Source organism: Mustela nivalis (genome assembly GCF_964662115.1).
Source record: "Mustela nivalis genome assembly, chromosome: 1".
Classification (NCBI taxonomy): Eukaryota; Metazoa; Chordata; class Mammalia; order Carnivora; family Mustelidae; genus Mustela; species Mustela nivalis.
In genome coordinates this window covers 208,014,568-208,030,130 of record NC_139020.1, presented here as the reverse complement: position 1 = coordinate 208,030,130, position 15,563 = coordinate 208,014,568, and the positions used below count along the sequence as shown (strand labels likewise).

At 48.4% G+C, this 15,563-nt stretch overlaps 1 protein-coding gene across 1 annotated transcript; it reads left to right on the top strand.

Moving 5' to 3' along the window:
- Window positions 1-4,431: 4,431 nt before the first annotated feature.
- TSPAN16 (tetraspanin 16) lies at window positions 4,432-15,247 on the top strand (the record flags this gene model as incomplete). The annotated part of the gene is given in 8 exon segments (XM_082728445.1): window positions 4,432-4,636; window positions 8,483-8,594; window positions 8,596-8,653; window positions 10,847-10,936; window positions 12,333-12,350; window positions 12,354-12,416; window positions 14,741-14,750; window positions 14,753-15,247. Coding segments are annotated over 8 exon segments (591 nt in total). The 3' UTR covers window positions 14,788-15,247.
- Window positions 15,248-15,563: the final 316 nt, after the last annotated feature.

Genomic DNA, 15,563 nt, shown 5'->3' with positions numbered 1-15,563 from the left:
CTGATCAATGGCACTTGGGCTCAAGGAAATTTGCTGCACCTGCTGTGGCTGAGCAGAGGGAGAAAGGAAAGGTGTTGGCGGGAAATGGGGAGAGGGGCTGGAGTGGGGAGGGTGGAGCGCTGTCAGAGGTTCCCACGTTCCTGTCTCTCTTGGAGTTTCAAAGCCCAGCCTTGACCTTGATCCCTGGGTCTCCCTGAGCAGTTTCCTTGTCCTCTGAGCCCCGTGAGGAGGGTGAGGATGAGTCATGTGAGCGAATGCGAAGGCAGAAGCTTGGGCGACCTGATGGCTTGTAGCTCCTGCTTCCTGGAGCTCCTTCATTCATTCATTCCATATTGGTTTCTCAAGCAACTACTGTGGGCCAAGCTTTGGGAACACAACCGTGACTAGGGCAGAGCTCAGGACCCTGCCCACTTGGAGCCCCCAGTCTAGTGGGGGCATTAACCGCAAGAGCGGTCAGTGCTGAATGCTATGCCCAAAGGGCCCAAGTGGCATCTGGGGGTTACGAGGGCAGCCCATCATGCCTTTTCTCCACCCCAGGTGCAGCCTGTTTGGAGAATGAGGAACCGGCAGGGGTAGCTCAGGGTACCTGCTTCCCGGACACAGGGAGCCTCGCTCTGGCATCCAATTGTGACGTGATAGAGGCTTATGACTGCGGAGGGGTGGCTGCTGGGGCACCTTGCTGGCAGACGATCAGACAGCCAGGAGAGAGAGGGACGAGTCAGCCTTGGTGCCCCTGATCCTAGACCTATACCATCAGGGGAAACAGGAGCCCTGAGGTTTATTCAGGAAGATGCTGACCTGAACGTCCGGAACCCCCGGTCTGGCCAACATGGATGAAATGCACACTCTGTATTCTTCCCTGAAGAGACTGTTATCTTTCTTCAATGACTTCAGAGTTGTAAGTATGTCACCACCCAGGCCCTGGGGCTTTGCAGCCCTTCCTCCATAACTGGCTCCCTCAAAGACAGAAATAAGTTGATCCAAATTCACTGACATCCAGATCGGTGGTCTCCAGGGAAGCAGGAAAGATGTAGGGCAGACTGACGAGGAGCAGGACACACTGGGAACAGGTATAGGCTCTGTTCACCCAGAGTCAGTGAAATCAAGCACAGAGGTGTGTGATGGCAGGGGCTGGGCAGAAGGGGAGGGGGTTGTGGCTGGGATTGGTGGCTGAAGAAGAGCTTGACTCTAGGTCAAATCCTGTAGAACACTAAGTTTGGGAAGGACAAGAGAGGGTGACTGTTAGGCACTTGGATGGCTCTGAGCCATCCATCTGAGCCGTGTCTGCCCGCGGCTCAGGTCATGATTCCAGGGTCCTAGGATTGAGTTCCGCCATTAGGCTCCCTGCTTGGCGGGAAGCCTTCTTCTCCCTCTCCCACTCCCCCTGCTTGTGTTCTCTCTCTGTCAAATAAGTAAATAAAATCTTAAAAAAAAAAAGAAAGAGGTAGTGGTTGTTTTGGGCGGTCCTTTAAATTTTTCAAAACACCTTTTTTTTTCTTACTATAAAAGCAACCCAAAATGTTCATTGTTAACAAGGATTTGTTTTGGGGTACCTGGGTGTCACAATCAGTTAAGCAGCCAACTCTGGATTTTGGCTCAGGTCGTGATCCTCCAGGTGGTGATATCAAGCCCGTCCCCCGACCATGAGCTCAACACAGAGCCTGGTTGGGATTCTCTCTCTCCCCCTCGGGCCCTCCCCCACTCATATGTGCTTTCTCTCTCTTTCTCAAATAAATAAATAAATAAATAAATAGATCCTTAAAAGAAAAAAAAAAAAGACTCTTGGGTGTCTGGGTGGCTCAGTTGGTAAACGTCTGCCTTCGGCTCAGGCTGTGATCCCAAGGTCCTGAGATCCAGTCCCTCATCAGATCGATGGGGATCTGCTTCTCCCTCTGCCCTTCCCCATGCTCATGCCCCCTCTCTCTCTCTCAAATAAGTAAATAAAATCTTTAACAAAAAACAAATCTCTTCCTCTGCCCCTCCCCTCTCTCGAAATAAATCTTTTTTCTTTTTTAAGATTTTATTTGTTTATTAGATTTTTATTTTATTTGTTTACTTGTTAATTATTTGTTTATTAGATCACTGGAGCAGAGTGGGGGAGGGGCCGCGGGAGGGGCGAAGCAGGCTCCCCACTGAGCCAGGAGTCTGATGTGGAGCTCAATCCCAGGACCCCAAGACCGTGACCTGAGCCAAGGGCAGATGCTGAACCAACTAAGCCACCCAGGTGCCCCTAAAATAAATCTTTTTTTTTTTTTAAAAAGGCAATTGTTTTGATAGCAGAATGGCATTAAGGAAAGGTCACCAGGAAAAAGGAGGTTATTAAATATCACTCCTCATCTAGTTACTGGTGTTGTAACATTTTCATGGGAATTAAATGAGATGGAACATTTAAAGAGCTTATGCCTATCATTGGGAACAGTACTGAATAAATACCATCACCACTTTCATACCCTTCCAGATTTTTCTATATACCTTTTAAAAACAGCAAAATGAACACAGGAAAGCTATTGCTTTATGATCCACTTTTTCCCTTTAGAAGAATTTAACTTCCCCTCCTTTTGGATAGATTTTATTTTATTTTTTAAGATTTTATTTATTTATTTGACGGAGATCACAATTAGGCAGAGAGGCAGGCAGAGAGAGGGGGAAGCAGGCTCCCCGTTGAGCAGAGAGCCCAACGCAGGGCTGGATCCCAGGACACTGGGATCATGACCTGAGCCGAAGGCAGAGGCTTTAACCCACTGAGCCACCCAGGCACCCCTGGATAGATTTTATTTTTTAGGGCAGTTTTAGGGTCACGGCACAATTGAGCAAAAGGTACTGAGATTTCCCATATACCCCTGTTCCACACAGGCACAGCCTCCCCCATCAGCAACACTCCCCCCAGAGCAGTAAATTTGCTACAATTCAATCGATGAATTTCCATGGGCATTATCATCACCCAGAATGCATAGTTTTCATTAGGGTTCACTCTTGGCGTTGGACATTCTATGGCTTTTGACAATGAATCCACCATTTTAGTATTCATGGAGTAGTTCACCATATAAGGGTGCTCTGTGCCCCCCCCCCATCTTCCCTACCTCCCCACTCACCTCTGGCGACCACTACTGTCAGTCCTCTACTGTCTCCATAGTTCTGCCTTTTCCAGAATGACCTATACTTGGGATCGTACACTGCGTAAGCTTCTCAGATGGGCTTCTCTCATTCAGCAATATGATTGTGAGTTTCCTTCATATATTTTCACGGCTTGATGGCTCATTTCTTTTTAGTGCTAATAGTCCATTGATTGTACCACAGTTTATCCATTCACCTGCTGAAGGCTGTCTTGGTTGCTTTCCAGTTTTGGCAATGATGAATAAAGCTTCTGGAAACTTCCATGCGCAGGCTTTTGTGCAAACATTAGTTTTCAGCTCAGTTGCATAAATCCCAAAGAGCATGACTGCCATATTGGTAAACATCTTCCTCTGACAATAAGGGTCAGACAACTACAGCCTTGTAAATAGAGAGATAAATGGATAGATGGATATTATTTATTTGTAAATGAAATGTATTTGTTTATGAAGTGTGCATGGCTGTCTTTAAGCTACACTGACAGGGCTGAGTTGTTTCAACAGAGGCCTTATGGCATCCAAAACTCACAAAATCTGGGGCTTTTTGCGCGCATGTGCACACGCGTGCGGGCGCGCATGCACGCACACACACACACACACACACACACACAGATGGCCAACCCTTGTCCTGGAGCATCATTTGAAATAAGTGTCTAGAGTCCCATTGCATGGCTGTGCCATGGTTTACCTACCCAATCTGTATTACTGATTGCTTCAGCTAGTTTCATCCCTGACCATTCTAATGTTGAGGTATGTGTGTGTCTATGAGGATATCAGATATTACACTGAATATCTACAAATATAATTTCTTTTTTTTTTTTTTTAGATTTTATTTATTTACTTGACAGAGAGATCACAAGCAGGCAGAGAGGCAGGCAGAGAGAGAGAGAGAGAAGGAAGCAGGCTCCCCGCTGAACAGAGAGCCCGATGCGGGGCTCGATCCCAGGACCCTGGGACCATGACCTGAGCCGAAAGCAGAGGCTTTAACCCACTGAGCCACCCAGGTGCCCCTACAAATATAATTTCTAGATAAAGGGTTTTATTGTAAAATCTTTAAGATTTTAAATATGAATTGCAAAGTGTCCTCCCGCATGCCCTCCCCCTTAAAAATCTTGTTTTCCGGCAACAGTATATAAGAATGTCTCTCCACGTCCTCACTAACTCTGGGTATTAACATTTTTTAATGTTTTTGCTGATTTTATTGGCCTTTGCTCTCCCCACCCCCCTACCCCGCACACCCCCCGACCCCGCACACCCCGGGAGAGTTCTATTTGTATACAACTAACAGACTATCTTTTCCTGTCTGATTTCTGTCCTAAAGATGTCTGGTTTGATCCTCATAGATGGCCTGGGCATCTATGTCAAATTCAGAGAGGCTGTCCTGGCAAGGGTCCTTGGGTTATCCTCTGCATATCTCCTTAACACTGGCTGTCTGTGCCCGTCAGTGGGCTGCCTCACGGTGCTTCTTGGCTTTGTTGGGTGGTATGGAGCAACCAGAGAAAATAGGGGCACTCTTTTGTTTGTAAGTTGGATCTGCACCCATCCCCCCAAACTCCCACCCCACCCCCAGGTGAATTCTTCCTTGCACTTATTACAAACTCCTGCCATCAGCCTCCCCTATTTTTCAGTGCTTGTGGTGTCTCACTTTGAGCTCTTTGGCTTTTGGGAGTTTGCTTATGTGTGTGTGGTGTGAGGTGTGAGGTAGGGGTCAGTCCTCTCCTGCCTACACTAATTTCCATTATCCTTGGGTCTTTCCTGGGCACACTGCTCTGTTCCATCGGCTCATGTGTATGTGTCCCTACTAACACAACACCGTTGCTATCATTGTGTCTGCGTTAGCACACGTTCAAGTACACGAGATATGAAAGTTTGGAGCACGAGCAAGCAGACAGCGTGTTGCCGATTTTATGCATCTTGCTTATTCTCACGTGTAGCCTTGGCTAACTCCCCAAAGGCCAGCATCCAGCTTCCCCATTCCCATTTCCCTTAGAACTTTGTCTGAGTGGATAGGTGGGATAATTTGTCTCCAGCATTTTTTGTTTTCCTTCTTTACTGTGTTGCTGCAAAACTCTGGTTATTTCAATTTGGGGTTTCAGGGAGATCCTTAGTGCGGTTACCTTTCAGAGCATAAAGAACCTTCACTGTTAAAAGCACCCTGCCCCCACCCTCCTTCTCCCTGAAGCTTTATCATCTCGTTTTCTTTCTTAATTACTCCACTCAGCAAATATTTATTGGAGAGTTCCTGTGCCTGAAAAATTCTATTTCATTTTCAATAAGATGTGGACTCTATTTTATCCATAGTTTAGCTTGGAGGAATCAAAGAGTCCTCACCCCCTACGTCCAGCCCACCAGAGAATCTGATCGATTTTCCCTTTACACCTGTCCCTCCAAAGTCTCTGAGATCTCACTCAGAAAAGCAAAATTGTTTTTTTATGGTGTTGGGAGCTACAGAAGATTCTGAGCACAGGAGGGTCCCGCCGGGACTCAAGGGCTCACAAGCGCCCTCTGGTGGTCCTTGGGGGAACAGAGTGTGGGGGATGAGGGCCCAACCCAGAGATCAGGGTGGAGGGACTGTGCTGGTCTAGGTGGGAGACCGTGGGGGCTGGGCCGAGTGAGGCTGTGAAGCCGGGGAGAAGTGGGCAGATTAGGGACAGATTGTGAAGATGAAACCTGTAGGCCATATGGACTCCTGGATATCTATCCAGCCACCTTGGTCACCTAGAGACAGGGAGGTAGTAATATTAATATTAATCCCCACAATCTATTACATGAACCACTTGTCAGGGGTCCCACAGCTGCTAAGTCCTGCATCCATGTTTGTCCTTGTGGGCCCTGGCGTCGCTGGGTGTGTCTCCACAGAGTGTTCCTGCCTTTCCATATCAGGACTAGATAAGCCCAGCCAGGGGATGGTCTGACAACTCAGAGCCTCAATCAGCAAACAGATTTTAATAATCATAATCAGCTAGATGAAAGGAGAGCCAGGAGCTGACCTGCTTTGCCCCCATCTGGCCTTCAGATGATCTCCAGAACTTACTGATGCCGCTTGAGCTGGTCCCATGCTCACCCTGTTTCTACAGGGAAACTGAGGCCCAGACTGAGCAGCAGGTTCTTGATGGGTGACTTCAAGACATCCCCTCTGCTGACTGTCTTTCTCATTGTTTTCCACCGGGCTTGTGAATTTTGTCTGAAACATAGGCTAGCAAACAGAATTTCCTCCCGCCTCCCCACCAACCCTGCAGCCACCGACCTTTCTCACCTGGCATCTTCCCTACAGCACCCTCCTCCCCCATTTGCAAGAGTTCTCGCCTGCTTCTCCTCCCCTCCTCCTGTCTCCATTCTGTCCTTTCCACCGACCCTCCTGTATCACCACGGGCACCGGCTGTCAATGCACAGAGCCTTTACTGACCTGGAGGTCCCCTCCTAGGGCCTCCCTGGTGCCCAGAAAATGCAGGACATGAAACGGAGCTCCAGCTAGTGGCTCCAAAAACACCTCGGTGCCAGCATCCTGCGCAACATGCAGGAAAATGCCCCATGAAAGAAAGCAGCTCCATACCCCACCGGGGGCTGAGTTCTTATAAACAGAAGAGGCCGCAAGGCCTGGGGTTGGGGGAGGAACAGTCCCCACCCCTGCAGGGACACTGGCTGAGCAGGCTTCCAGCCTCCTCCGGCCCCTCTGTGTCTTCCAGTGTCTCCTGTCCACAGTTACCATTCTCATTGTTGAAATCATAGTTGTCGCCGTGGTCCTTGCCCTATTCCACATTGTTCCACATTGGTCGCTGTTCCCACCCCACATTAGAAAGAAATTCAATCAATAGAAGAACCACCCCTCCCCGCCAGGAGCCATCATGGGGTGATACCTGGCCCATGGGTCCCTGGGGCCGGAGATCGGGTCTCCAGACATGGGGCGAAGAACCAAAACCCTCCGCCGTCCCCTCAAGGGGTCCAGGAGATGGGCCGAGTTAATTTCATTCACCCTCTCCCTGGCGCTTGATGGCGAAGCAATGGGGCAAAGCTGTGAAAGCTGCTGGGGTTTTGAAAGGTGTCAGAAACAGAGGGCTATTGAGCCAAATCCGCCAAAATGACAAAGCACAGATGCTTTGACCCAGCTATCCCATCCCTAGAAATCATCCAAGGATTTGCTCGCTGGGGTCCAGAAGGACGTATATACCTGGATAGGCAGGAGATTGTAAGCATCAGTAGAAGGTGGTTCATTTATACTGAAGTTCTTGGATTATTTGAGAGGGGATCCCAAGAGGAACCTGGAGGGACGGGGGTGGGGGGGGTAGTGAGGCAGGGAAGGGAATGCTGCCCATAAAGGATGACCCTGCAGCCAGTTGGGCTCAGTCCTGTGGGGGGAGGGGGGCACCTGGGATCAGCACTGAACAGGGGGCTGATTTCCTACTCGACTGGCGAGTGAGCTGCAATACTGATTCATCTCCCATCAGTGTTGCTTGAGGGCACACGTGGGCTGAGAGGCCACAGGGAGCCCTTGGCTGCTGGCAGCGGGAAGGCAGACCCATGTGCCCAGAAATGATAAATCCCGCCTGGCACCAGGAACCACTGCTAGTCTTGCTAACAACAGCCAGACGCGGAACCACGAGAATAGGATAACACAGGGAGAAGAATAATGAGACTACGCTTTGCTTTGACACACATCGAATATCTCTTCGGGGACACAGGAAACAGTCACCGTCCCTGTAGTGGAGTGGGAGGAACTCGTTGGCTGGGAGAAAAAGGTGGGAGGGAGACTTTCCGCCGTCTACCCCTCTGTGCTTTGTGGATTTGGAACCCATGTGACTATTTACCTCATCCAGAAAACTTTTTAATTTAGACCTTGATTTAAAAAATAGAACATGAAATTTGCCCCTTTTGTGCAGCGATTGATTCAGTTGCTAAAGATGAGCTTCAAATCTTTAATTGCGTTCCAGCCAAATGAGGGGGGCGGAGCAGGCATGTGGGTGATTCAGAAGAGCAGATGATTCAAGTTTGTGGTGGGTACGACCAGATGCACGGAGCTCGAGACCCACGCTCTTCCCCATGTCCCTCTCTCGGGGGTGATGGCAGCCAGAATTTGTCCTCCTCCAGTGCAGACTCATAGCTGGGGGCCGGGGGGGGGGATTGTGAAAGAAGTAAAAGAAAGCAGAAGGGAGGGCACCTGGGTGGCTCAGTTGGTTAAGTGGTTAAGCATCTGCCTTGGGCTCAGGTCATGATCTCAGGGTCCCGGGTTCGAGCCCCACATTGGGGAGTCTGCTGATCCCTCGCGCTCTGCCCCTCCCCCCACCCATTCTCTCTCTTTCTCTCTCTCTGAAATAAATAAAGTCTTAAAAGAAAGAAAGCAGAAGGGGAACCCCACCCACCTGCTCTGTCCCCAGGAAACCTCCCTACAGGGGGCACCTTGCTGTTTTGTGGGCCCATCACTTTCAGTTTCATCTATGAGGTTCAAGAAATGGCCTTGGAGCACATCTTCACGACCCTGAGGAAGAATTAGAGGTTACGATGAGCCAGATGACTGTTCCACAGAATGGGACTTGGTCACGGAGAAGGTGAGCTCCATCCACATCCCAAGTGTGTTATCATGGTACAAGACCCCTAATCTAAACTGGCATTCTTTTTTTTTTTCTTTTTTCTTAAGATTACTTATTTATTTGACAGACAGAGATCACAAGTAGGCAGAGAGACAGGCAGAGAGAGTGGAAAGGAATCAGGCCCCTGCTAAGCAGAGAGCCCGATGCGGGGCTAGATCCCAGGACCCTGAGATCATGACCTGAGCCAAAGGCAGAGGCTTTAACCCACTGAGCCACCCAGGCGCCCCATAAACTGGCATTCTTAACCATCTTTAAGAGTTCAGTTCAGGGGTATCAAGTACATTCTTGTGGTTATGCGACCATCACTACCCTCCACCGCCTCTGACCCACCATTCTACTTCCTGTCCCTGTGAATGTCACTCCACTGGGGATCTCATGGAAATGGAATCCTGCAATATTTGTCCTTTTGTGATTGGCTTATCTCACTGAGCATAGTGTCCTCCAGGTTGTAAGCATGGGTCTGAATCTCCTTCCTTTTTAAGGCGGAATCACCTTCCATTGTACAGAGATATACCACATTTGATTCCTCCATTCCCCTATCGATGGACACTTCAGTTATTCCCACCTTTTACCTATTGCGAATATTGCGCACGAACATGGGCATATGCTTATCTCTTCAAGTCTCTGTTCAGTTCTTTGGGGAATGCATATCGGAATGAAATTGCTGGGTCATCTGATATTTCTCTGTTTAATTTTTTTCAGGGATTTTCATACTGTTTTCCACCGCAGCTGAACCATTTCACGTTCTCATCAACAATGCACAAGGGTACTAGTTTCTCGGTACCTTTGCCAACATTTGCTATTCTCTCTCTCTCTCTTTTAAAATTTTATTTATTTATTTGACAGACAGAGATCACAAGTAAGCAGAGAGAGGGAGGGGGGAAGCAGGCTACCTGCCAAGCAGAGAGCCTGATGCGGGCGGGGGTTGATCCCAGGACCCTGAGACCATGATCTGAGCTGAAGGCGGGTTTTTAAAAAAAAAAGATTTATTTATTCGGGGGCACCTGGGTGGCTCAGTGGGTTAAAGCCTCTCCCGGGGTCCTGGGATGGAGCCCCGCATCAGGCTCTCTGCTTGGCAGGGAGCCTGCTTCCTCCTCTCTCTCTCTCTGCCTGCCTCTCTGCCTACTTGTGATCTCTGCCTGTCAAATAAATAAATAAAATCTTTTTAAAAAAATATTTATTCACTCATTTATTTGACAGAGAGATCTCGAGTAGGCAGAGAGGCCGGCAGAGAGAGAGGTGGGAAGCAGGCTCCCTGCCAAGCAGAGAGCCCGATGCAGGGCTCTATTCCAGGACCCTGAGACCATGACCTGAGCGGAAGGCAGAGGCTTAACCCACTGAGTCACGCAGGTGCTCCCCCCTCTCTCTCTTTTTTTTAAATAACCATCCTCCCGGGGTGGGAGGCAATGGCGTTTACTTCTTGAGTCTTGGTATTTAAGGAGTAGGACCTGCCTGCCTATGTCATTGGAAGCTCCTGGGGCAGGTAGTTTAGAAGGGGCTCCTGAGGCCAGGGAGAGTTTGGAAGGAAAAAGCATTGTCTGTCTCTAGGATTGTTTCACCTCTGAGTTTTGGGTGCAGGAACTGCTGTGGGGTCCTGGGCAGGCTTGGAGGGCAGCCCACAATGGGTAGGGGGCTTCCGGCATCCCACTTTTGGCCGCCGAGGCTTGAGATGGTGGCGAACATGTTTCATTCATTCTTACAGCCCTTCTGCTAATCTTTATTGAGCACCTACTGTGTGCTGGGCACTGTTCAGGGCTCTGGGGACAAAGTGAGGGGACCGGTGTGATTGGGACTGAGTGAGTAAGAGGGAGGGTGGGGGCAGAGGAAGGGCTAGGGGCGACTGGGCAGGCAGATCATGCCTGGCCTTGGAGGCCGTGGTGAGGCATTCTGCTTTTACCCCAAGTAAGATGATAGCCATGAAGGGTTCCGAGCCATGATGGGCTCGAGTAAGGGAGGCTTTCAGCACAAGCCCCAGAATAGCATGATTGCTCTAGACAGTAGCCATGGTGACCGTGATTTCTATTGTTTTTTATTATTTTGATATTTGAAAGGGAGTTTTCAAGTGATTATCCTCCTCTCTGCAGTGGAAGTGCCGTGGGGAGAAGAAATACACAGATCTTTCCGTCTTCTCCTTTGAAATGACAACTGGTTGGTTACTCCTGCCCCAGGAGCCATGGTAGATCCATTAGGACCACAGCCTGTGACGGGCGCAACGTGTCCACGGACCTCACCCACCAGGAGGTAACTCGAGCCTTTGCTGGGTGTCATCTAGGTAGACCCCAAGGGCTGGTGACTTTTAGAAAACTTGCGTATTTGCCAGAACCCCAGCGAGAGGGGTCAAGAAGCTAAAGAGAACGACCGTCCTTGGGTGTTCACTTCATTCTGACTCCACAGCCTTGGGGGCTCAGTGTTCCCATCTTCATGTCTCCTATGGGGAAACTGAGGCTCAGGGACAATTCAATGTCGGTTTAGGCGGCTTTGGTGGAGCTGGGTTTGGCCTGAGTCCATTCTCTGGGCTACACTGCCTGCTTTACAGAGGGCTTAAAATATAGCAGTAATGATGGACAATGATCATTCTGGGAGAGTGATAGCTCCCACAGGGCTGGACGTTCACTTGGTAAATTCTGTCCCCATGGCATATCATCAGGTGGGGAGTGCTTTTCTCCCATTTTATAGATGAGGAGACTGAGGCACAGACAGTTTCCCAGCGCTTACTCACCACCTGACTGTGTTATCGCTGTTTTATTACCTGGGCTCGCCACTCAAATGGTAGCCCCACCAGGCAGGAATTATATCTGTTTTGTACATTGTTGGGTTCCCAGTGCTTAGCCTCATGGGAGACACTTCATCAATGCATATTAAGTAAAGGGCATTGAACCCAGACAAGCTGAAGGCAGCTCAAGCTTCCAGAACCAAGAATTGCCAGGGGCCTAGAAAGGGGAGCATGTCTGTGACTGCAGGGAGGGAAGTGGAGGCCCCATCACCCCACCCACTGTGTCTGGTCTCTTAATTTCTCTGAAACTGTTTCTTCACCTACAAAACAGAAAAAGGAATAGTACTCACCTCATGAGGTTAGAGTGATAAATAAGTGAGAAAACACATGTAAATAGCTGAGAAGGTGCTAGATACATGTTAGCCTTTCTGTTCATATGTAAAGAGCACCCAGAAATAACTAACAGTTACTGAATACTGGCTCTCAGGCCACTGTTATGTACTTCATGTAGATTTTTTTCTCTTGATCCTCACAAAAATCTTGGGTGGGAGATCCAGTGGGTCCCGTTTACCATTGGGGAAACTGAGGCACAGAGTGATGTGTGACTTCTCCAGGGTCACACAGCTAGCAATATCTTGGGGTATCTGGTCATACTCTTATTCACTACACTTGGAGGTCACAACAGATAGATACTGGGGAGTAAATGTATGTTCTGGGTGAGGCGAGGGAACGAGGAAGCCAGGGAAGATGCTGGGAGAGGGGAAGCAATCAAGCGAGAAGAAGCCAAGGTCCTTGTGGCTTTGTCCCCTTCTCTAGCCTGAATCTGAAAGGAATTTCATTGGCCCAAGGGGTGGGGCTGATGGGAACTTGGGAGTCCAGAAGCCTTTAGACAGGTCCTGCCTGCTTTGATATTTGTACCCTCAGGGCTGTTCCCTCAAGGTCTAGACAATAACCAAGACTCAGAGCTTCAACTTGAGTGGTGGCTCACTGGAGGCAGCAGTGATACAGGTAAGGTCTAGGACCTTTGGAACACACTGAGCTCTTTCACTGAGCACCTACTGTGTGCCAAGCACTGTTCTGGCCCCTGGGGATTTCTGCCATTCAAGTGGGCATGGGGGACGGATGATTGTTTCAGTAAAAGACTCCTTCTGGGAAGGGAGTAAAGCAGGGTGACACGATCAGGAAGGGAATCAGGGATGACTTCCCTGAGGAGGTGACATTTGACCAGTGACCTGAGGAGATGAGGGATAACCATGTGCATATGCGGGAGAAGCTGGAGGACGCAGCTGGTGCAAAGGCCATGAGGTAGCAATACGCTTGGCTTATTTTCGGACCAGTGGGGAGGCCCCTGTAGCTGGGGCAGGGTGAGTGAGAAGAGGCACGGGGAGAGATGAGGGCAGGGAACTGATAGGGTAGATCATGAAAGACCTCGTAGGGTGCAGAGAGGGGTTTGATGTTTATTCTGAGTAGGGTGGAGAGCTATTAGAAGAGTTTTAACATCCACTTTTTCACTCCGCAAACCTTACTGAGCACCTCCTTTGACCAGGCATTGTTGTAGACACTGTGGATACAACAATGAACTCCACAGGCAAAAATCTCTGCCCTCGTGGGCATTCTAATCAGCAGCAAAATATGATTTTTTTCAATTGGACAATTTACTGTATGGTAGTTTTTAAATTTTTTTTATTTTTGAGAGAGTTAGAGAGAGAGCATGAGCAGGGGAAGGGGCAGAGGGAGAGGAGGAACCCCAGGAATCCACACTGAGCTCCTGAGCTCCATCCCAGGACTGAATTTCCTTCTCCTACCTCATTTAAAAGACAACCGTAGGGACCCCTGGGTGGCTCAGTCGGTTAAGCGTCCGTCTTCAGGTTGGGTTGGGTCGTGATCCCGGGGTCAAGCCCCGGGTTTGGCTCCCTGCTCAGGGGGAAGCCTGCTTCTCCCTTTCCCAATCCCCCTGCTTGTGTTCCCTCTATCACTGTCTCTCTCTGTCAAATGAATACATAAGAATCCTTAAAATAATAAATAAAAGACATCAGCGCAAGGCAATACCTACAAAACTGTGTTTACTGACTGATATTAAGATGTAACTTATATGACCACAATAGCACAAAGAAGGGTGGAGAGAAAGAGACATACAGGAGTAGAGTTTGGATATGCTACTGAAGTTCACTTAGTATTGATCCAAACTAGATTGTGAACAGTTACGATGTCATCTGTAGTCCCCAGGGCAACCGCTAAGAAATAAACTTTAAAATCCAGCAAAAGAAACAAGGGCATAAAAACGCTGCACTAGAAAGTACTTAACATCAAAGAAAGTTGAGGTGAGCAATAGAACAAGGACAAAACCCAAATGGAAAACAAATAGCGAAACGGCGTATATAAATCTTACCTTCTCAATAGTTACGTTAAAGATGAAGGGATTACACCACTTAACCATACACTTTAGAAAGGTGAATTGTGTGATATATGAATTTTCTCAATAAAGCTCTTATTTTGTTTAAAAAAAAAAAAAAGCCTCCATCCCTCTGGGCTCCCAGGAAGTTGTTTTGTTTTGTTTTGTTTTTACTCAGGCGCTTCCCCCAGATTGATTTGCAAGATGCAATAGTGTTGTTCCGCAGATCACTGCCGGCTGAGATTCATCTGATCTGTTATTTTAAAAATGGGTATTTTTTTTCATGGTACAAATTTATATTGAATATATGTTTGCAAACTATACTACGCTCTCTTCCCCAACGAGGTCATAATAGTCAAGGCAGGAAACAGAATGCAGCCCCCAGGTGGTCCTTTTAAGTTTTCAGGGGTTTCCTTGCTGAAGTGTGAGGTGCCCAGGGGCTAGCAACACAGGGAGATTTTACTTCTTCTGGGCCTGAAGGTGGGGAAAGCAAGAGCCAAGGAAGAGGGGTCATCTGCCCGCAGCTGCCGTCTCGAAAAGCTCTGGGCGGACAGGAGAGAGGAAGCAGCCGGGAAGAAATACTCCAACTTTTCCTCCAATCTCATCTCCTGCAGGTGTTTACTATTGGGCAAACCTAACCGGAAATAAGGGCAGGGGTTTTTGGGAAATGTAGTTCGCAGGACCCAGGGTAGGTCAGAGGAGGGCGTTGATAAGATCTGTGGAAACAAAGGGAAAATGAAAAAAGTCGGCTCACGACTGAGTCTGATTGTGGAAACAAGTTCAAAGTGACTCTAGCCTGACTCTGGAGGTGGGGAGAGTTTTGGCTCTCCGTAAAACCCTGCCCTTCACTTCCTGGAGGAAGATGCCCCCTCTCAGTCTCTCCAAATTGCTTTGGGTTCGAGAGCTCCTTCGGGTTGGTTCAATATTTCTTCCATATCAGCTGCCAGGAATTCAGCCACTTTGCTGCTATTTATCAAACGAGGCTGACAGAGCTGGGGGATGGCCGGACACCTGACTTACCTAACTGCTGGAGATTCTGTCTCATTATTATTTCTCTGAGTCCCTCACTGCTTTTGGAAGAAAGATTGGTAATAAAAGATTCTGGAAAGCCCTGTTATCCGGACTCCTTTTTTTTTTTTTTTCTTTTTTTAAAGATTTTATTTATGTATTTGACAGACAGAGATCACAAGTAGGCAGAGAGGCAGGTAGAGAGAGGGGGGAAGCAGGCTCCTCACTGAGCAGAGAGCCCGATGTGGGGCTTGATCCCAGAGGGACCCTGGGATCATGACCTGAGCTGAAGGCAGAGGCTTAACCCACTGAGCCACCCGGGTGCCCCTCCTGACTCCTTTTTCCTTCATTTTATTTTTTATGCCCCTAGTAATGGTTTTAGCCCTAAGTACCCAAATGGGATGATATGGCCTCCCCTCTCATGCAATTGTCTTGTTTTTGTAAATTTGTGGGAAAAAAACCCCAAAGCATTCACACACACACAAAAACAAAAACAAAAGAACTTGCCCAAAGATTTCTTGGTATTTCGTTTGTTTATATAGAGATAGAATTGACATGAAAATATTTGTTTCAGGTGTCCAACATGATCTGAACCACAGCCATTGCCCATGATTGCACAGTAAGTCTAATGAACATCACCATACATAGTTAAAATTTTTTTCTTTTTCTATTTTTTAAAAAAAGATTTTAAGGGGGCGCCTGGGTGGCTCAGTGGGTTAAGCCACTGCCTTTGGCTCAGGTCATGATCTCAGGGT